General features: G+C 43.8%; 1 protein-coding gene across 2 annotated transcripts in view; it reads right to left on the bottom strand.

Annotated features, from left to right (window-relative positions):
• Positions 1-23844, bottom strand: part of SMARCD3 (SWI/SNF related BAF chromatin remodeling complex subunit D3) — a 160384-nt gene that overhangs the window by 101353 nt on the left and 35187 nt on the right. For both annotated transcript variants that reach the window (XM_077809554.1, XM_077809555.1), the window contains exon 4: positions 3136-3258. In XM_077809554.1, coding sequence (XP_077665680.1) covers positions 3136-3258 — 123 coding nt within the window. The remainder of the gene's footprint in view (positions 1-3135; positions 3259-23844) is intronic.

The raw sequence follows: 23844 nt of genomic DNA, 5'->3' as shown, positions 1-23844 counted from the left end.
GGTTCCAGAACAATCAGGAACCTTCTGGAGACAATTAAGACTGACAGGCTGATTAGAACACCTGCAGCCAATCAAGAAGCTGCTAGAATCAATTAAGGCAGGCTAATAGGGCACCTGGGTTTTAAAAAGGAGCTCACTTCAGTTTGTGGTGTGCATGTGAGGAGCTGGGAGCAAGAGGCACTAGGAGCTGAGAGTGAGAACGCGGACTGTTGGAGGACTGAGGTGTACAAGCATTATCAGACACCAGGAGGAAGGTCCTATGGTGAGGATAAAGAAGGTGTTGGGAGGAGGCCATGGGGAAGTAGCCCAGGGAGTTGTAGCTGTTGCACAGCTGTTCCAGGAGGCACTCCAGACAGCTGCATTCCACAGGGCCCTGGGGTGGAACCCAGAGTAGAGGGCGGGCCCGGGTTCCAGCCAAATCCTCCCAACTCCTGGTCAGACACAGGAGGAGTCAACCTGGACTGTGGGTTCAGAAAAACGGCCAAGCTGAGGGCTGCCGTGAAGCTCCAAGGTGAGCAAATCTGCCAATAAGCACAAGACCCACCAAGGTAGAGCAGGAACTTTGTCACGAGGGCTATTAACAGGGCTGCATTTACAGGTTACACACCCACAGCACCTTCAATGCCCTCCCGCCTACAGTTGACCTCCCTGTTGCACGCAGTTTTAGAGAGGTAAGGCACCCCTAGACACATGCCTACTGTGCCTAATGGGAAATCCAGCCCTGGTTATTATAGGCATGGTAGAAGGCACACATGCACCCGGAGGCCTAAGGCCCTGTGACAGCTATACTGGTTGTTTACAAAAGAACTAAAACAGAAGTGGCCTTCCATGAATGTTGACCAGCAAGATGAGGCACTGTTGACACCATGGTGATGGACATGGTATAGTAATGCACTAATGCAGAGAGAGCAAGAGACAGAAAAAGAGATGACAGGAAACAGGATCAGGGCTGGAGAAGGCAACAGCTGATTGGGGTTTCTGCCAACAGTAGAGTAAGCTGGCAGGTGGCTCAATGCTTGCATTCCCCCATCCCCAACCCAAGGCCTTGCCCCTGCCATTTGAGCTACCCCCACAGCTGCCATTTTTTCAGCACTACAGCTGCTCACAAAGACCAAAGCATTTTTTTAATGGAGTAAGTGTTTGTTTTCCAGTCTCCACTCATTCAAAAATGTTTGAACCATTTCCCCTAAAACTTCTAAATAATTCATCTTCAGGCAGACAAGGTCTGGAAAATGGCAGCTTCTATGCTGAATATTTCAGGGTTACAAGTGACTCAGAGCAGCATTTAGGATGGAAATTCTGGGACACCCTTCACTATAGCAGTCACCAGTGCTCCAGGAATAGTATGTATAAATAAATAAATAAGAATACTCTAAACCAGGCAAAAATGGCTGGCCTCAGTTTTGTTTTGACAGATTTTGAATTTCATGACTGTTGCATTTGAGCAATCATTCATGAGTTTGGAGGTAGATTAGAAACCTACCTACCTACCTGATTATTCTTTTGAAATGAAATCTAACTGCAACTACATGAGCAAACAGGAATTAACAGAATGTTTGCTGAAACCGCAGAGTTCTAGTTTTTATGTACTTTCCCATTTCAGATCCTATAAAGTTCTGCTAGAAAGCTTTCAGTATTTCTCAGTTTCATGGTTGAGGAATTCGCCACAAAATCCACCCTTTATAGCATATTTTTCAAAGAGTATCTATACTTTCATTTTTTTTTAAATGGGGTCATGTCCTGGTGTAAAATGGCATAGCTTCATTGATGTCAATGAAGCTATGCTAATTTACACTAACTGACATCTAGCCCACTATGTGCAAAGAATCTTAAAACCTTACTGCCCATAAACTTGTAAACCAAGATGGATGATGTGAGGAAGGGTGGGCCAGGAGAACTAGGCTCAATTCTTGGCTTTGCCACAGATTTCTTGTGTGACTCTGTGCAAGGGTATGTCTAGGCTACAGTGGCACAGATGCGTCTTACATTGTTGGAAGGGGGTTTTCCATTCACATAGGTAATTCACCTCTCCAAGAGGAAGTAGCTAGTTCACAGAATTCTTCTGTTGACCTAAATGCATCTACAGTGGGGATCAGACTGACCTAACTACGTTGCACAGGGGGTGGATTTTTTCACAGCCCTGAGCAACGTAGCTAGGTTGACCTAAGATTTATGGGTAGATCAGGCCTTAGTCATTTAATCTGTCTCATTTCCCATTTTTAAAATAGGAATAATAGTACTTCTTTTTACCCACCTTTTGTCTCCCTCAGGTATTTAAATTGTATAAAAAAATTTATAATGTGTCTACACAGTGCCTAGCATTGATCTCAGTTCGGCCTCTGGACATATTATAATGAGAGAATAATAATGATTTTACATCATGACAGACCTACAGATGCAAGAATCTTCATACTAAGAGATTTGGAATCTGAACGAGGTATGGGCAAACAGCATCTGCACTGGCCAAAAGAAGTACCCTATGGAGCTGGAAATCAGCAAACAAATTAAGCACTGCAGAATTATATAATGAACACAGTGACCTGGCAAATGCAGGAAAAAATAACGCATAATACAAGAGTGGTGCCTGAGGATTTGGAGAACCATCTTGTCTTTGCATCCGATCCTGCAAACAATTTTCCACATGCTTAACTTTGCTCACATGAGTATTCCAATGTGGGACTAAGTATGTGTTTAAGTTTTTGCAGGATCAGGGCCTACAAGATTATTTATTTTCTGACTAACATTTCTCATTATTTTATTTCCTTTTTAATCCAATCTTAAACTGAACTCTTAACAGTATATTTAATGTGCTAAATAGACCTCTACTGTCTTATCTCCTTTTCCTCTTCTTTTTTCTTAAAAACCTCAAAGAATAATATTTGTAAATGAAAGAAAGGATTATTTCCTATAGTAAAGACTCATAAATTAGAGATGGGTGAGAACTACTGAACTGAGTCATTCAAATTTGTCCTCCTCCAAGGAAGGGTGTTTCCCCGCCATGTATTCTTAAGCGCCTCGGTCAGCCTATCAATGGAGCTTCCACTAGTTCTTGAGTGAGATGGCTCCACAGCCCAATACATCACACTTAGGATGTTTTTCCTGATTTAACCAATAGTACCATTTCCCATGTCATACCTTCATTGGTCTCTTCAGGGCTTCCTGAATGTCCACCCGCTTCCTCATAATGGTCTGGTCCAGTTTGCGTTCAAAGGCTAACAGGTCCATGTAGGCCTGGGACTCAGGAACCAACTCCCGGATCTGAGGAGGAAGCAGGGAATATCCAAACACTGGAGGCAAGGAATTCATCATATTCCAGGAACAGTAATACTTATATCTGTCCAGACCTTAGAGAGAGGGTTTGCTTAGCAGAAGTGATTGTCTCTAGGCAATACAAAGCATTTTAGATTTGTCTTTGTTTAAACTAGGGTCTCTCTACACTAGAGGAAAGGCACTTTTAAAAACAACTGTGTTACCTTACACTTTTTAAAACCCTAGTATACACCGGGCAAGTTGTAGGTTAAGGTGTTAGTCAGCTGAGATGAACCCCAGGCTCCTCCAGAGTCTTTAATATGACCAGCTAACAAGTGTTAACATGCAACTTGTCCTGCTTATACTATGGCTAGCTATACTGGCTAACACACTTTTTAAAAACATATCTTTTCCTAGTCTAGAAAAGCTCTAAGAGGAGCTGGCAAGGAGTAGGGCATGAAGAGAGGGAGACAAGAAAGAGGGACACAGAAAAAGAGAAAGAGAAAAGAGAGATTTGAACAAGTGAGCTGGATGCTTGGCAGGGTCCTCCCCTTAGGCTGCAGAGCCGACGACTGGAGCTGGTTCCACATATCCTTCAGCAGAACCTTTGTAGCAGTTCCTCACTCCCTGCATGCATATGGTCCCCATTCCATGCTACTGCACAGGGGACTCCAGGGAGCTGATGGGGTATGCAACATCCCACACCCAACGTCCCCACTTGATAAGAAGAACCTGGTTCCATAGGCATATGATTTTCCTCCTGGGATGTGTTCTACACTGGGAAAATGCAGCACCAGAAAACGTGTAAGCTAACATGCTGTTAAACATGACTTAGCACCTAGTGCAGACAAGGATGAGTCGGGTTTTAAAATTTGTTCACTGGACCCTATGATTAACCATGACCAGCAAATTTGTTTTTAAACTTGACTAGCCCTTCCTATACTAGATGTTAAGTTGTGTTTAACATCACATTAGTCAGCACATTTTCTAATGTGATGTATTTTCCCAGTGTAGAAATACTCTTAGAGCGTGGACACAGACTATCTATTCCTGGCAATACCTGATCTGTGGATAATTGTGAGGCAGGTAGCATTTTAAGACTTGGAGATGTTCCTGATTAACTGTGCCTGACCAGTTGGGTTAAACAAAACACTTGAATAAGTGAGTCCAGACATGGAGTAAATTAGGAACAATTATTCAGGAACAACTCCATGTGCAGACAAGCCCAAAGAAGAAATGGGTTACAAACAATTCCTAGGTTTCAGAGTAGCAGCCGTGTTAGTCTGTATTCGCAAAAAGAAAAAGAGTACTTGTGGCACCTTAGAGACTAACCAATTTATTTGAGCATAAGCTTTCGTGAACTACAGTTGCATCCAATGAAGTGAGCTGTAGCTCATGAAAGCTTATGCTCAAATAAATTGGTTAGTCTCTAAGGTGCCACAAGTAAACAATTCCTAGTTTAGTCTCTCTTGAGTCTTCTTGTCCATTTCTAATACTCACCCCAGTTCTCAACTAAGCAGCAAAAATATTTAACAGCTAAAATATTTCTGTACTACAGCAGTAAAGGTAACTTGGCCAATATTTGCCACCTGTTACTGTTTATAATCTGGGTTATACAGTTTGGATTTAGTATATCACACAAATACATGGGAAATGGATAGCATGGGCCTAGAAGGCATTACTACCAGGCCAAAGATTATACATTACTACACTTTCTGACAGGTGTTTCAGCATACAGCATATCTGGTACAAACAGGTTCATTTCACAGGAAGTAACTCCTGTCAGGCCTCCAATCAGTTGCTGTTACAGAAATACCATAACAAAGACTGGACTGTGCTACTAACCCTGCCCAAATCTTTATTTCTGCCATTCCTCTAGTTCCAGGCCAGCTCATCATTCCAGGTCTTGCAATGTAGGAGAACACTCATTAATTCAACCATTCAAGTCATATGTTGCACAAACCCTGGCATCCCCTCATCCATCCTGTGCCATTGTTTGGTTGGGGCTGAGCCCTGAGTCCCCCTAATTCATTCCCTTGCACTGTATATGATGTGTGGCAGAGCCTCATGACTTGCTAATAAGGCCTGGAGCCAGAGAAGTACCTTTCCTTTGTCCCATTAAGCTCCATTCATGTTTAGCTGTGATACAGACTACTTAAAATTGTCATTTCTCTTATCTGACATTCTTCAGGAAAATGTTAGCAACATGTAAATAATAACTGAACATGAACATTCTGATGAGCCACACCCACTCCACCACAGCAGCAGCACACACTGCACTTGGAACACCCAGGAGCCTCATCAATGGTTTAGATAATGACATGAAAAGTACACTAATAAAGTCTGTGGATGATACCAAGCTGGGAGGGGTTGCAAGTGCTTTAGAGAATACAAAATGATCTATGAGGGAAGATTGAAAAAAACAGGGTTTGTTTAGTCTGGAGAAGAGAAGAATGACAGGGGACATGATAACAGTTTTCAAGCACATAAAAGGTTGTTACAAGGAAGAAGAAAAATACTATTCTCCTTAATCTCTGAGGCAAAGGCCACGCCAGGGGGATTGAGGGTCCGGAGAAGGCAGCAGGGACCAGGAGCAAAGGGAAGAAGTGGGGCTCTGGGCAGCTGTGGTCAAGAGGGTGTTGCTGGAAACTGCTTTGGCAGCCACCGGGAAGTTGACTGTGACTGTGGTGGCGAGGGGGGAAGCTGCCATTGTGCCTCCCCCATCGGCAGTTACCAGTTGCCTACGTGCTGAGGATAGGACAAGATGCAATAGACTTAAATTGCAGCAAAGGTGGTTTAGGTTGGACATTAGGAAAAACTTCCTGTCAAGGTGGTTAAATACTGGAATAAATTGCCTACGGAGATTGTGGAATCGCCATCATTGGAGATTTTTAAGAGCAGGTTAGACAAACACCTGTCATGGATGGTCTAGATAATACTTAGTCTTCACATGAGTGCAGGGGACTGGACTAGATAATCTATCGAGGTCCCTTCCACTCCTACGATTCTATGATACAGGTGCCTGACTTCATAAGCCCATATCATATGGGCTTAAATCAAGACTGGATGTTTTTCCAAAATATATGTTCTAGTTCAAAGAGGAATTATTTTATGGAAATTCTATGGCCTGTGTTATGCAGGAGGACAGATTAGAGGATCACAGTGGTTCCTTCTGGGTTTAGAATCTATCATTTTAGAATTGGAACTGACCCTCTCTTTCAGCCCCTCAACATTATATCCAATATCAGAGAAGGGCTAGGGTCTGGGACATCCTGAGTTAATCCTCCACCTCTGCGTCTGATAGTGGGAGCAATGCCTGGTACCTCTTGCATTGTGTCTACCATGAGGATTGAACCCTAGGGCCCCAATCCATCTACCTATCTGATGAAGCTGTAGTGCAACATGGCCAAAAAGAAAAAAAATGCCAACGTCATTGTGGGCTGCAGAAACCTCATGTCCCTGGCCAGGACTGTCCCTCTCTATATGTCCCTGATGCAACTTAACCTGGAATACTGGTTTTATTCTGAGTACATTATTGCCAAAGAGATATTGAAAGAGTGGATGGAGTTTAGTGAAGAACAGGAAAAAATATTTTAGGTGCCTGGAGTGGCAGTTATCGGGAGAGAGTCAAGGAGCTAACGCTGTATATTTTGGCTATGATTACTTAAGTTGGAGAGGGAGGCCTGATGACAGTTATGATTGTAAGATTTATTAAAAAAACAAGGGTGTTGGAAAGGACCTAAAACCTCCTGCTTCAGGGCATAAGCCAACCTCTAACTAGAGAGGGTTAGGAGAAAACTGTCTTTGGAAGCAGGTTATCCAACAGCTGCCTACCGCAGGTTTTCTTATACCTTCATCTGAAGTAGTTGGTACTGAGTCTATCAGAGTCCAAATACTGGACTAGAATGGACCATTTTCTGAACCAGTATACCACTTTCTCTGCTAAGATGAGAGTAATATTGAATAGAATAACTGCATGAACAGAATTCCAAGTAGCAGCAGCCTTGTAATTTAGGTAGTTAACTATAACTCAAGATAGGTAAGTCCAAAGCAGACTGTGAAGAGTTACAGAGGGATCTCTCAAAACTGGGTGATTGGGCAACAAAATGAAAGATGAAATTCAATGTTGATAAATGCAAAGTAATACACATTGGAAAACATAATCCCAACTACCCATACAAAATGATGGGATCTAAATTAGCTTTTACCACTCAAGAAAGAGATCTTGGAGTCAGTGTATATAGTTCTCTGAAAACATCCACTCAATGTGCATCAGCAATTAAAAAAGCTAACAGAATGTTGGACATCATTAAGAAAGGGATAGATAAGAAGACAGAAAATATCATATTGCCTCTATATAAATCCATGGTACACCCACAACTTGAATACTGGTGAAGATGTGGTCGCCCCATCTCAAAAAAGATGTATTGGAATTGGAAAAGGTCCAGAAAATGGCAACAAAAATGATTAGGGGTACGGAACAGCTTCCATATGAGCAGAGATTAATAAGATTGGGACTCTTCAGCTTGGAAAAGGAATGACTAAGGGGGGATATGATAGAGGTTTATAAAATCATGACTGGTATGGAGAAAGTAAATAAGGAAGTGTTATTTACTCCTTCTCATAACACAAAAACTAGGGGTCACCAGGTGAAATTAATAGGCAGCAGATTTAACACAAAAGGAAATATTTCTTCACACTATGCACAGTCAACCTGTGGAACTCTTTGCTAGAGGATGTTGTGAAGACCAAGATTATAACAGAGTTCAAAAAAGAACTAGCTAAATGGAGGAAAGGTCCATCAATGGCTATTAGCCAGGATGAGAACGGATGGTGTCCTTAGCCTCTGTTTGCCAGAAGCTGGGAATGGGTGACAGGGGATGATGGATCACTTGATGATTACCTCTTCTGTTCATTCCCTCTGAAGCACCTGGCATTGGCCACTGTCAGAAGACAGGATACTGGGCTAGATGGACCTTTGGTCTTACCCAGTATGGCCGTTCTTATGTTCTTAAATAGCTCTGTGAGAGAACTGTCTCTCAGACATTCTGCAGAAGCCCCGTTAGACCTCCTTTACCTATTTAAACTATTTCTGTCATGTCTGTTACCTTAGTATACATGTTATAATGTGTTCTTCGACATTCAGGTACTGAAACACCCACTAGATTATAACAAGTCTGAATGCAAAATCTAATCCATTTTGACAATCTGAGCAGCAGATATTTCTTTCCTCGGTTTATTATATAAACTACAAAAAAATTGGGAGGGCTTATAAATTTTGTTCTACCTAGATAGTCACTGAGAACTCCTCTAACATCTAGTTAATGTTACATCTATAATATTTTGCTTCTCCTGGTAAAATATGGGGTTTTGGAAAAAAAAGAATAGGGAAGTTCACAGATTTTAATCAAAGTCTTGAGCAGGAATTTAGGAGGTGGATGCAATACCATGTTCACCCCATAAAGGGGTGTCAGTCATCAGGATTCGTAATTCACTGTCTCTGCCATACGCTTCACAAGGAGGTGGACCAGGAAGTATGCACAAGGATCTTAATAAAGTCATTCCAGAAGTTTTGTGGCACACAATTTGAGCTCAAAAGGTGATGGAAGCTTACAAACAGATGAAATTACATGCAAGATTCCTTTAAAACCTTTCAGAGTAACAGCCGTGTTAGTCTGTATTCGCAAAAAGAAAAGGAGTACTTGTGGCACCTTAGAGACTAACCAATTTATTTGAGCATGAGCTTTCGTGAGCTACAGCTCACTTCATCAGATGCATACCGTGGAAACTGCAGCAGACTTTATATATACACAGAGAATATGAAACAATACCTCCTCCCACCCCACTGTCCTGCTGGTAATAGCATATCTAAAGTAATCTTCAGGTTAGGCCATTTCCAGCACAAATCCAGGTTTTCTCACCCTCCACCCCCCCACACAAATTCACTCTCCTGCTGGTGATAGCCCATCCAAAGTGACAACTCTTTACACAATGTGCATGATAATCAAGTTAGGCCATTTCCTGCACAAATCCAGGTTCTCTCACTCCCTCACCCCCCTCCAAAAACCCACCCCCATACACACACAAACTCACTCTCCTGCTGGTAATAGCTCATCCAAACTGACCACTCTCCAAGTTTAAATCCAAGTTAAACCAGAACATTTGGGGGGGGGGGTAGGAAAAAACAAGAGGAAATAGGCTACCTTGCATAATGACTTAGCCACTCCCAGTCTCTATTTAAGCCTAAATTAATAGTATCCAATTTGCAAATGAATTCCAATTCAGCAGTTTCTCGCTGGAGTCTGGATTTGAAGTTTTTTTGTTTTAAGATAGCGACCTTCATGTCTGTGATTGCGTGACCAGAGAGATTGAAGTGTTCTCCGACTGGTTTATGAATGTTATAATTCTTGACATCTGATTTGTGTCCATTTATTCTTTTACGTAGAGACTGTCCAGTTTGACCAATGTACATGGCAGAGGGGCATTGCTGGCACATGATGGCATAAATCACATTGGTGGATGTGCAGGTGAACGAGCCTCTGATAGTGTGGCTGATGTTATTAGGCCCTGTGATGGTGTCCCCTGAATAGATATGTGGGCACAATTGGCAACGGGCTTTGTTGCAAGGATAAGTTCCTGGGTTAGTGGTTCTGTTGTGTGGTATGTGGTTGTTGGTGGGTATTTGCTTCAGGTTGCGGGGCTGTCTGTAGGCAAGGACTGGCCTGTCTCCCAAGATTTGTGAGAGTGTTGGGTCATCCTTTAGGATAGGTTGTAGATCCTTAATAATGCGTTGGAGGGGTTTTAGTTGGGGGCTGAAGGTGACGGCTAGTGGCGTTCTGTTATTTTCTTTGTTAGGCCTGTCCTGTAGTAGGTAACTTTTGGGAACTCTTCTGGCTCTATCAATCTGTTTCTTTACTTCCGCAGGTGGGTATTGTAGTTATAAGAAAGCTTGACAGAGATCTTGTAGGTTAAAGCAGCATCACTTGCCCCATAACCTCAGCCATGCGGAACGCAATGCCATCCACAGCCTCAGAAACAACTCTGACATCATAATCAAAAAGGCTGACAAAGGAGGTGCTGTTGTCATCATGAATAGGTCGGAATATGAACAAGAGGCTGCTCGGCAGCTCTCCAACACGAGTTTCTACAAGCCATTACCCTATGATCCCACTGAGAGTTACCAAAAGCAACTACAGCATTTGCTCAAGAAACTTCCTGAAAAAGCACAAGATCAAATCCGCACAGACACACCCCTGGAACCCCGACCTGGGATATTCTATCTACTACCCAAGATCCATAAACCTGGAACTCCTGGGCGCCCCATCATTTCAGGCATTGGCACCCTGACAGCAGGATTGTCTGGCTATGTAGACTCCCTCCTCAGGCCCTACGCTACCAGCACTCCCAGCTACCTTCGAGACACCACTGACTTCCTGAGGAAACTTCAATCCATCGGTGATCTTCCTGATAACACCATCCTGGCCACTATGGATGTAGAAGCCCTCTACACCAACATTCCACACAAAGATGGACTACAGGCCGTCAGGAACACTATCCCCGATAATGTCACGGCTAACCTGGTGGCTGAACTTTGTGACTTTGTCCTTACCCATAACTATTTCACATTTGGGGACAATGTATACCTTCAGATCAGCGGCACTGCTATGGGTACCCGCATGGCCCCACAGTATGCCAACACTTTTATGGCTGATTTAGAACAACGCTTCCTCAGCTCTCGTCCCCTAAAGCCCCTACTCTACTTGCGCTATATTGATGACATCTTCATCATCTGGACCCATGGAAAAGAAGCCCTTGAGGAATTCCACCATGATTTCAACAATTTCCATCCCACCACCAACCTCAGCCTGGTCCAGTCCACACAAGAGATCCACTTCCTGGACACTACAGTGCTAATAAACAATGGTCACATAAACACCACCCTATACCGGAAACCTACTGACCGCTATTCCTACCTGCATGCCTCCAGCTTTCACCCTGACCACACCACACGATCCATCGTCTACAGCCAAGCTCTGCGATACAACCGCATTTGCTCCAACCCCTCAGACAGAGACAAACACCTACAAGATCTCTGTCAAGCTTTCTTACAACTACAATACCCACCTGCGGAAGTAACGAAACAGATTGATAGAGCCAGAAGAGTTCCCAGAAGTTACCTACTACAGGACAGGCCTAACAAAGAAAATAACAGAACGCCACTAGCCGTCACCTTCAGCCCCCAACTAAAACCCCTCCAACGCATTATTAAGGATCTACAACCTATCCTAAAGGATGACCCAACACTCTCACAAATCTTGGGAGACAGGCCAGTCCTTGCCTACAGACAGCCCCGCAACCTGAAGCAAATACTCACCAACAACCACATACCACACAACAGAACCACTAACCCAGGAACTTATCCTTGCAACAAAGCCCGTTGCCAATTGTGCCCACATATCTATTCAGGGGACACCATCACAGGGCCTAATAACATCAGCCACACTATCAGAGGCTCATTCACCTGCACATCCACCAATGTGATTTATGCCATCATGTGCCAGCAATGCCCCTCTGCCATGTACATTGGTCAAACTGGACAGTCTCTACGTAAAAGAATAAATGGACACAAATCAGATGTCAAGAATTATAACATTCATAAACCAGTCGGAGAACACTTCAATCTCTCTGGTCACGCAATCACAGACATGAAGGTCGCTATCTTAAAACAAAAAAATTTCAAATCCAGACTCCAGCGAGAAACTGCTGAATTGGAATTCATTTGCAAATTGGATACTATTAATTTAGGCTTAAATAGAGACTGGGAGTGGCTAAGTCATTATGCAAGGTAGCCTATTTCCTCTTGTTTTTTCCTACCCCAACCCCCCCAGATGTTCTGGTTTAACTTGGATTTAAACTTGGAGAGTGGTCAGTTTGGATGAGCTATTACCAGCAGGAGAGTGAGTTTGTGTGTGTATGGGGGTGGGTTTTTGGAGGGGGGTGAGGGAGTGAGAGAACCTGGATTTGTGCAGGAAATGGCCTAACTTGATTATCATGCACATTGTGTAAAGAGTTGTCACTTTGGATGGGCTATCACCAGCAGGAGAGTGAATTTGTGTGGGGGGGTGGAGGGTGAGAAAACCTGGATTTGTGCTGGAAATGGCCTAACCTGAAGATTACTTTAGATAAGCTATTACCAGCAGGACAGTGGGGTGGGAGGAGGTATTGTTTCATATTCTCTGTGTATATATAAAGTCTGCTGCAGTTTCCACGGTATGCATCTGATGAAGTGAGCTGTAGCTCACGAAAGCTCATGCTCAAATAAATTGGTTAGTCTCTAAGGTGCCACAAGTACTCCTTTTCTTTTTTTAAAACCTTTACATCACTGGGTATGCAAGAACTGAAGATCTGGGAATAGAAGCATGATGAGCTGGTATAACACAGCTGCCAGATTAACTTTAGTAATACAATCCCACCAAATCTCTTCTTAAAACTCCCCTTTGCCATGATAACTACAAAACAGCTTGACAACTGTTAGGCAGCTGATCTGCTGAGACCACGTCCTAGCAAGCTGATCAATAATGCCTCATTCTAGCCTTGTGCTCCTCATCTGTCTGTATCCAGCTGCTGTCACTTGTTTTAAGAGTGTAAGCTCTCTGGAACAGGGACCAGCTCTCTGTTCTGTGCTTGTTCAGGGTAGTGGTCCAGGACTGGGACCCCTAAACATGACCACATCAAGTACCCAAAATAGATCCAGATTCTTTTAGAATCAAACAACAGAACAGAGTATTAGGGACTGCAGCAGCCAAAAATTAAATACTTTTGACAGAGACTCATGCGGAAAAATATTTTCCACTTCACTTGTAAAGTTTTCCATGTTGAAATTCAATGGACCGCTCAAGAAAATCATTATTAGAATTGAACAAAGTGCAATCATCCAAACTGTCAGGGTCAGAGAGCTCAGATCTGAAGGCAATATTCGTCTCTGGCAATGTGACAGGAGATCTGTAGGAAATGGCAGATGAACTGGAGGCTCCAATGTCAATGCCAAAAGATCTGAGCCCAAGCCTGCAGCTATTAATATTATATGAGCTCTGTCCCTTCTTAAAATCATGACACTTTTGGGATAAGTGACACTGGAAGAAAGACATGTAGGAATCCCTGCTCCCACCCAGAAGAAAGGCTTCAGTCAGGGCTCCATACTCTGAGCACCCCAGGAATAAACTAGAGAACACTGAATTTTCCCTCACTGCAAAGGAGGTAAACCTTTGGTTTTCCTCACGTGTGTAAAAATATAACCATTATCTCAGTCTTCAGAGACCACAAGTGCTGGGAATTGCATTTTGGCTTGGATTACCTGCTAAAGTGTTGTTCGCTTGGTGATGCTTGGCCATTGGCAACACTGGATGATGGATGCTTCACTCCCTAACTGCCTCCTGATATTCCAGATGAGAGTGAGTTCCTCCTTGATGGTTGAGACAGTATATAAATGTGGTATTACCTGTCAACACCTGAATATTAGGATATGTTTAATTATGGTAGAACTCAGTTTCCCACATGTAGAAGGACGTTTGAGAGCTAAACAAATGTTTCTTAACTCCAACACATTTATATGCAATTTGGCCTTCCTGGGATTCCACAGAACCTGAATACTGAGTTGGTCTTGGTTTGCTCCTCAACGCATGTCTAAAGTGTGTACCACACTTTCACTTTCAATGGGGAGGGAATAGTGAGGAGCACCATTTTGCACCCATATTCTGGGATTATCCACCACTAGAAAGCTTTGAATCGGAATAGTAAATTACCAAATGGAAGTTGGTGTTTGAGGCACAGGCCTCAAATTTGTAGAGGTTTTACTCAAGGCCTAGCAAATGGAGTGACCTGGGTACACAATCCCATGAACTCTAGAAATTTGAAGTAATAGCTCATGGTTTGATGAGACAAAGATCTAACCAGATTGATTGTTTTGAATTTCTTGAAATCTGTCTGGATTTGCAGATTGAGCCAAGAACAGCCTTTAGGAAAGAGAGAGTCTCAGTGGTATAAAAATAAATTTGTTCCAGCAAATCATAGGACTCAACAACTGGAGTAGAGAGCAGATTTACTGAACAGCTAGTCACACATTCTGAGCAGTGAACCCTTATAATGATTAAACATATATTCCTGGCTGCTACTGCTAGGTACTTTGGGAAGACTCATGAACGTAAGAATGGCCATACTGGGTCAGACCAGGGGCCCATCTAGCCCAGTATCCTGTCTTCCAACAGTGGCCAGTGCCAGATGTTTCAGAGGGAATGAACAGAACAGGTCAATTTTGAGTGATCCATCCTATCATCCACGGCCAGCTTCTGGCAATTGGAGGTTTAAGGATACCTGAAGCATGGGGCTGAGTCCCTGACCACCTTGGCTGAAAGCCATTGATAGACTATTTTCTATGAACTGACCTAATTCTTTTTGGAGCCAAGTTATACTGGTGGCCTTCACAGCATCCCCTGACAGTGAGTTCCACACACTGCCTCTGTGTTTTCTGAAGAAGTACTTCCTTATGTTTGTTTTAAACCTGCTGCCTATTAATTTCAGTGGGTGACCCCTTGTTCTTGTGTTATGTTAAGGGGTAAATAACACTTCTTTATTCACTTTCTCGACACTAGTTATGATTTTTTAGACCTCTATCATCTCTTTTCCAAGATGAACAGTCCCAGCCTTTGTAATCTCTCTTCGTATGGAATCTCTTCCATACCCCTAATAATTTTTGTTGCACTTCTCTATACTTTTTTGATTTCTAATATATGTTTTTTGAGATGGGGTGACCATAACTGCACGCAGTGTTCAAGGTGTGGGCATACCAGGGATTTATATAGTGGAATTATGATATTTTCTGTCTTATTATCTAACCCTTTTCTAATGGTTCCTAAAATTTGTTAGTTTTTTTTGACTGCTGCTGCATACTGATTGGATGTTTTCAGAGAATTATCCACAATGACTCCAAGATCACTTTCTTGAGTGCTAACAGCTAATTTAAAGCCTTTCATTTTGTATGTATAGCTGGGGTTATGTTTTTCAATATGCATTACTTGGCACTTAGCAGCACTGAATTTCATCTGCCATTTTGGTCCCCAATTTTGTGAGATCCTTTTGTAACTCTTTGCAGTCTGTTTTGGACTTAACTACCTTGAGTAATTTTCTATCGTCTGCAAATTTTGCCACTCCATTGTTTATTCCTTGATCACCCTTGTCCACATGTTTGTTTACCCCTTCAAAGAATTCTAACAGATTGGTGAGGCATGATTTCCCTTTACAAAAGTTGTGTTGAGTCTTCCCCAATAAATTGTGTTAGTCTATGGGTCTGATAATTCTGTTCTTTACTATAGCTTCAACTAATTTGCCTGTTACTAAAGTTAGGCTTATTAGCATGTAATTGCCAGGATTGTCTCTGGAGCCTTTTTCTAAAAAGCAGCATCACTTTAGCTATTTACCAGTTGTCTGGTACAGATTCTGATTTAAGCAATAGGTTACATATTATAATCAGAAGTTCTGCTGTTTTAGATTTGGGTTCCTTCAGAACTCCCGGGTGAATACCATCTTGTACTTGTGACATGTTACTGTTTAATTTATCAATTTGTTCCAAAACTTCCTCTGCTGACACCTCAATCTGGGACAGTTCCTCAGATTTGTCACCTAAAAAGAGTGGCTTGGGTGTGGGAATCTCTATCACATCCTCTGCAGTGAAGATCGATGCAAAGAATTCATTTAGTTTCTCTGTAACAGCATTGTCTTCCTTGAGAGCTCCTTCAAAACCTTGATCATCCAGTGGCCCCACCGATTGTTTGGCAGGTTTCCTGATTCTGAGGTACTTTAAAAAAAATTTGCTGTTAGTTTTTGTGCCTTCTGCTTGTTGCGCTTCAAATTCTTTTTTGGCCTGCCTAATTATACGTTTACACTTGACCTGCCAGAATTTATGCTCCTTTCTATTTTTCTCAGTAGTATCTGACTTCCACTTTTTAAAGGATGCCTTTTTGCCTCCAACTGCTTGTACTCTCTTGTTGAACAAATGTGGCATTTTTTGTCCTTCCCCTCCACTCACCCCCCCCCCCCCAGTTAAGGGTATACATTTAGTTTGAGCCTCTGTTATGGCGTTTTTAAATAGTTTCCATGCAGCTGGCAGACATTTCACTCTTGTGACTGTTCCTTTTAATTTAGTGAGAACAGGCATTTGCATGGTAATTTTGTAGCCAGCGTTGCAAGGTATTTACGTGCCAGGTATGCTAAATATTCATATGTCCCTTCATCCTTCGGCCACCATTCCAGAGGACATGCTTCCATGCTGATGATGCTCGTTAAAAAAATGATGCGTTAATTAAATTTGTGATTAAACTCCTTCGGGGAGAACTGTATGTCACCTGTTCTGTTTACCCACATTTTGCCATATATTTCATGTTATAATAGTCTTGGATGATAACCCAGCACGTTTGTTTTAAGAACACTTTCACAGCAGATTTGACAAAACGCAAAGAAGGTACCAATCTGAGATTTCTAAGGATAGATACAGCACTCGACCCAAGGTTTAAGAATCTGAAATGCTTTCCAAAATCTGAGAGGGACGAGGTGTGGAGAATGCATTCAGATGTCTTAAAAGAGCAACACTCCGATGTGGAAACTACAGAACCTGAATCACCAAAAAAGAAAATCAACCTTCAGTTGGTGGCATCTGACACTGATGATGAAAATGAACATGTGTCAGTCCACTCCGCTTTGGATCGTTATTGAGCAGAACCCGTCAGTAGAATGGATGCATGTCTTCAGGAATGGTGGTTGAAGCATGAATGGACATATGAATTTTTAGCGCATCTGGCATGTAATTATCTTGCGATGCCGGCTACAACACTGCCATGCAAACGCCTGTTCTCACTTTCAGGTGACATTGTAAACAAGACGTGGGCAGCATTATCTCCTGCAAATTGTAACCAAACTTGTTTGTCTGAGCTGAAGTACGACTGAGGGGACTTGTAGGCTCTAAAGTTTTACATTGTTTTATTTTTGATTGCAGTTATTTTTTGTACATAATTCTACATTTGTAAGTTCAAATTTCATCATAGAGAGATTGCACTACAGTACTTGTATTAAGTGAATTGAAATATACTATTTCTTTTGTTTTTTACAGTGCAAATATTTGTAATAAAAATAATATAAAGTGAGCACTGTACACTTTGTATTCTGTGCTGTAATAGAAATCAATATATTTGAAAATGTAGAAAAACATCCAAAACTATTTAATAAATTTTAATTGGTATTCTATTGTTTAACAGGGCAATTAATCATGATTAATTTTTTAATCACAGTAAATTTTTTTGAGTTAAACGCTTGAGTTAACTGCGATTAATCGACGGCCCTAATTTAATTACATTATTGTTGTTATTACGGAGCAGTTCAGGTGAAATTATAGGAAGGACAAAAGAAAGAACTTAGTTCTGGAAATTATCTGAACACACACATAATCAGGGCTGCTTCTTGTGTGTCAGACAGATATGAGGAATGATGGATCCCTTAAATCAAGAGAGCTGAACAAATCCTGTGGCAAAAACAAGAAGGAATTCTAGAGACAATGCAGATCTTTATTCCGCATCCATCACCATGCTACCTGAAGTTAAGGTCACTATACAGAATGTGAACCTTGGGATGTATTTGTTCTGTTTTCTTAAACCCTGTGTGGAAAGAAGGACACCTTTAACTTTTTGTACTGAGGAAATATTGGGAATAAAACCCTTTTCCATGGGATTACTGAGACATCATTAACTCAGTTCTAATTTGGAGAAGGGAGACCACTTCGTCTCTCAGTACTCTCTTATGAGGGAGATTTGGGAAGTAGCATGGAATAGAATTAAGGCTAGTTTTTAGTCATGGGTATTTTTAGTAAAACTCATGGACATAGTTACTACAACTCCTGAGGAAGCCCGTAGAAGGAAGGTAATATGGATGGGAGGTGTTCAGCTGTTGTGACCTGTACTGGATGTGCCATGTTTGTCTTTCTTCCACAGGACAGAAGCGACTTTGTCTGTACAAAGTGCAAGCTGGTCTCCATATTGGAAGAGAAGGTTCAAGGTCTGGAGCAACAGGTATCGACACTGCGTTGCATAAGAGAAACTGAAGATTTCCTGGACAGACGTCAGGATATGCTTCTACGGGCACAATGTTCTGAAGATTCAGAGCAGGCAGAGGGGACAGGAGGACGGTGAAGAAATTTGGCAGCATGTGACCTCCAGAAGAAGAAAGGGGAGCGTCCATGTACCAGCAACACAGATACAGGTAAGTAACCATTTTCATGTTCTCTCCACAGGTACTAATGCGGAGAGTGGACTAGATGATACATCTGAGGGGAGGGAAGGGAACAGAAGGAGACTCCACAGATTGGAAGGCATGAAATGCACTGTCCTAGGGTTGGGGGTTCCACGACCACCGCTCCCAAGAGAAGGAGGTGGGTGGTGGTGGCCGGGGACTCTCTCCTCAGGGGGACTGAGTCCTCTATCTGCCGCCCTGACCGGGAAAACCGAGAAGTCTGCTGCTTGCCAGGATTCACGATGTGACGGAGAGACTGCCGAGACTCATCAAGCCCTCGGATCGCTACCCCTTCCTGCTTTTCCATGTGGGCACCAATGACACTGCCAAGAATGACCTTGAGCGGATCACTGCAGACGACGTGGCTCTGGGAAAAAGGATAAAGGAGTTTGAGACGCAAGAGGTCTTCTCGTCCATCCTCCCTCTGGAAGGAAAAGGCCTGGGTAGAGACCGTCGAATCGTGGAAGTCAACGAATGGCTACGCAGGTGGTGTCGGAGAGAAGGCTTTGGATTCTTTGACCAAGGGATGGTGTTCCAAGAAGGAGGAGTGCTAGGCAGAGACGCGCTCCACCTAACGAAGAGAGGGAAGAGCATCTTCGCAAGCAGGCTGGCTAACCTAGTGAGGAGGGCTTTAAACTAGGTTCACCGGGGGAAGGAGACCAAAGCCCTGAGGTAAGTGGGGATGTGGGATACCGGGAGGAAGCAAGAGCAGGAGAGTGCGAGAGGGGAGGGCTCCTGCCTCATACTATGAAAGCAGGACAAACAGCAAGTTATCTCAAGTGCCTATACACAAAAGCAAGAAGCCTGGGAAACAATCAAGGAGAACTAGAAGTCCTGGCACAGTCAAGGAATTATGATGTGATTGGAATAACAGAGACTTGGTGGGATAACTCACATGACTGGAGTACAGTCATGGATGGATATAAACTGTTCAGGAAGTACAGGCAGGGCAGAAAAGATGGGGCAGTTGCACTGTATGTAGGGGAGCAGTATGACTGCTCAGAGCTCAAGTATGAAACTGCAGAAAAACCTGAGTGTCTCTGGATTAAGTTTAGAAGTGTGAGCAACAAGGGTGGTGTCGTGGAGTCTGGCTGGGATGATTTAATTGGGGATCGGTCCTGCTTTGAGCAGGGGGTTGGACTAGATGACCTCCTGAGGTCCCTTCCAACCCTAATATTCTATGATTCTATGATTCTGCTATAGACCACCGGACCAGGGGGATGAGGTGGACAAGGCTTTCTTCCAGCAACTAACGGAAGTTACTAGATCGCAGGCCCTGGTTCTCATGGGAGACTTCAATCACCCGGATATCTGCTGGGAGAGCAACACAGAGGTGCACAGACAATCCAGGAAGTTTTTGGAAAGGGTAGGGGACAATTTTCTAGTGCAAGTGCTCGAGGAACCAACTAGGGGCAGATCTCTTCTTGACCTGCTGCTCACAAACCAGGAAGAATTAGTAGGGGAAGCAAAAGTGGATGGGAATCTGGGAGGCAGTGACCATGAAATGGTTGAGTTCAGGATCCTGACACAAGGAAGAAAAGAGAGCAGCAGAATACAGCCCCTGGACTTCAGAAAAGCAGACTTTGACTCCCTCAGGGAACTGATGGGCAGGATCCCCTAGGAGATTAACATGAGGGGGAAAGGAGTCCAGGAGAGCTGGCTGTATTTTAAAGAATCCTTCTTGAGGTTACAGGGACAAACCATCGGGATGCGTAGAAAGGACAGTAAATATGGCAGGCGACCAGCTTGGCTTAACAGTGAAATCCTTGCTGATCTTAAACACAAAAAAGAAGCTTACAAGAAGTGGCAGACTGGACAAATGAGCAGGGAAGAGTATAAAAATATTGCTCAGGCATGAAGGAGTGAAATCAGGAAGGACAAATCACACCTGGAGTTGCAGTTAGCTAGAGATGTTAAGAGTAACAAAAAGGGTTTCTTTAGGTATGTTAGCAACAAGAAGAAGTCAAGGAAAGTGTGGGCCCCTTACTGAATGAGGGAGGCAACCTAGTGACAGAGGATGTGGAAAAAGCTAATGTGGAAAAAGCTTTTTTTGCCTCTGTCTTCACGAACAAGGTCAGGTCCCAGATTACTGCACTGGGCAGCATAGCATGGGGAGGAGGTGACCAGCCCTCTGTGGAGAAAGAAGTGGTTCGGGACTATTTAGAAAAGCTGGACGAGCACAAGTCCATGGGGCCGGATGCACTGCATCCGAGAGTGCTAAAGGAGTTGGCGGATGTGATTGCAGAGCCATTGGCCATTATCTTTGAAAACTCATGGCGATTGGGGGAAGTCCCAGACAACTGGAAAAAGGCTAATGGAGTGCCCATCTTTAAAAAAAGGGAAGAAGGAGGATCCTGGGAACTACAGGCCAGTCAACCTCACCTCAGTCCCCCTCACCTCAGACCATGGAGCAGGTCCTCAAGGAATCAATTCTGAAGCACTTAGAGGAGAGGAAAGTGATCAGGAACAGTCAGCATGGATTCACCAAGGGCAAGTCATGCCTGACTAATTTAATTGCCTTCTATGACGAGATACCTGGCTCTGCGGATGAGGGGAAAGCAGTGGACGTGTTGTTCCTTGACTTTAGCAAAGCTTTTGACATGGTCTCCCACACTATTCTTGCCAGCAAGTTAAAGAAGTATGCGCTGGATGAATGGACTATAAGGTGGATAGAAAGTTGGCTAGATTGTCGGGCTCAACGGGTAGTGATCAATGGCTCCATGTCTAGTTGGCAGCCGGTGTCAAGTAGAGTGCCCCAAGGGTCGGTCCTCGGGCTGATTTTGTTCAATATCCTCATAAATGATCTGGAGGATGGTGTGGATTGCACTCTCAGCAGGTTTGCAGATGACACTGAACTGGGAGGACAGGTAGATACACTGGAGGGTAGAGATAGGATACAGAGGGCCCTAGACAAATTAGAGGATTGGGCCAAAAGAAATCTGATGAGGTTAAACAAGGACAAGTGCAGAGTCCTGCACTTAGGACGGAAGAATCCCATGCACCACTACAGACTAGGGACTGAATGGCTCGGCAGCAGTTCTACAGAAAAGGACTTAGGGGGTACAGTGGACGAGAAGCTGGATATGAGTCAACAGTGTGCCCTTGTTGCCAAGAAGGCCAATGGCATTTTGGGCTGTATAAGTAGGGGCATTGACAGCAGATGGAGGGACGTGATCGTTCCCCTCTATTTGACATTCGTGAGGCCTCATCTGGAGTACTGTGTCCAGTTTTGGGCCCCACACTACAAGAAGGTTGAGGAAAAATTGGAAAGAGTCCAGCGGAGGACAACAAAAATGATTAGAGGACTGGAACACATGACTTATGAGGAGAGGCTGAGGGAACTGGGATTGTTTAGTCTGCAGAAAGGAAGAATGAGGGGGGATTTTATAGCTGCTTTCAACTACCTGAAAGGGGGTTCCAAAGAGGATGGATCTAGACTGTTCTCAGTGGTGGTAGATGGCAGAACAAGGAGTAATGGTCTCAAGTTGCAGTGGGGGAGGTTTAGGTTGGATATTAGGAAAAACTTTTTCACTAGGAGGGTGGTGAAACACTGGAATGCGTTACCTAGGGAGGTGGTGGAATCTCCTCCCTTAGATATTTTTATGGTCAGGCTTGACAAAGCCCTGGCTGGGATGATTTAGTTGGGGATTGGTCCTGCTTTGAGCAGGGGGTTGGACTAGATGACCTCCTGAGGTCCCTTCCAACCCTGATATTCTGTGATTCTAGGACAGGTCATGGGCAGTAAACATAAATACACGGCCCAAGACATGTATTATATACTCCTGACTAAATCTTGGGGGAGGGGGTGGCCCGTGGGTACTGCAGGTGCTGGGGGGTCCGGCTATGGGGTGCCAAGGATGCTGGGGGGGGAGGGAACCCTGATGATGCTGGAAACACGGGGTGTTGGCAACAGGGGGAGTTGGCAGGGCTGGTAGACTCCCTACCTGGCACCGCACCTCCCTGGAAGCGGCGACATCCTCCGTCCCTCAGATGCTAGGCAGAGGCATGGCCCAAAACTGGACACAGAACTCCAGATGAGGCCTCACCAGTGTCGAATAGAGGGGAATGATTACGTCCCTCGATCTGCTGGCAATGCCCCTACTTATACAGCCCAAAATGCCATTGGCCTTCTTGGCAACAAGGGCACACTGTTGACTCATATCCAGCTTCTCATCTACTGTAATCCCTAGGTCCTTTTCTGCAGAACTGCTGCCTAGCCACTGGGTCCCTAGTCTGTAGCAGTGCATGAGATTCTTCCTTCCTAAGTGCAGGACTCTGTACTTGTCCTTGTTGAACCTCATCAGATTTCTTTTGGCCCAATCCTCTAATTTGTCTAGGGCCCTCGGTATCCTATCCCTACCCTCCAGCGTATCTACCTCTCCTCCCAGTTTAGTGTCATCTGCAAACTTGCTGAAGGTGCAATCCACACCATCCTCCAGATCATTTATAAGGATATTGAACAAAACCGGCCCGAGGACCGACCCTTCGGGCACTCTGCTTGATACCGGCTGCCAACTAGACACGGAGTCATTGATCACTACCCGTTGAGCCTGACAATCTAGCCAGCTTTCTATCCACCTTATCATCCATTCATCCAGCCCATACTTCTTAAACTTGCTGGCAAGAATACTGTGGGAGACGGTGTCAAAAGCTTTTCTAAAGTCAAGGAACAACACGTCCACTGCTTTCCCCTCATCCACAGAGCCAGTTATCTCGTCATAGAAGGCAATTAGATTAGTCAGGCATGACTTGCCCTTGGTGAATCCATGCTGACTGTTCCTGATCACTTTCCTCTCCTCTAAGTGCTTCAGAATTGATTCCTTGAGGACCTGCTCCATGATTTTTCCAGGGATCGAGGTGAGGCTGACTAGCCTGTAGTTCCCAGGATCCTCCTTCTTCCCTTTTTAAAAGATGGGCACTACATTAGCCTTTTTCCAGTCGTCCGGGACTTCCCCCGACCGCCATGAGTTTTCAAAGATAATGGCCAATGGCTCTGCAATCACATCCACCAACTCCTTTAGCACTCTCGGATGCAGCGCATCCGGCCCCATGGACTTGTGCTCGTCCAGCTTTTCTAAATAGTCCCGAACCACTTCTTTCTCCACAGAGGGCTGGTCACCTCCTCCCCATGCTATGCTGCCCAGTGCAGTAGTCTGGGAGCTGACCTTGTTCGTGAAGACAGAGGCAAAAAAAGCATTGATCAGGACCTAGAAGTTCTTAAAATGATCAAGAGGCAAAGATTATGTGGATGCCACTATGTCATCA

The sequence above is a fragment of the Eretmochelys imbricata genome, chromosome 2 (genome assembly GCF_965152235.1).
Source record: "Eretmochelys imbricata isolate rEreImb1 chromosome 2, rEreImb1.hap1, whole genome shotgun sequence".
Classification (NCBI taxonomy): Eukaryota; Metazoa; Chordata; order Testudines; family Cheloniidae; genus Eretmochelys; species Eretmochelys imbricata.
This window is presented reverse-complemented; position numbering and strand designations above follow the sequence as displayed.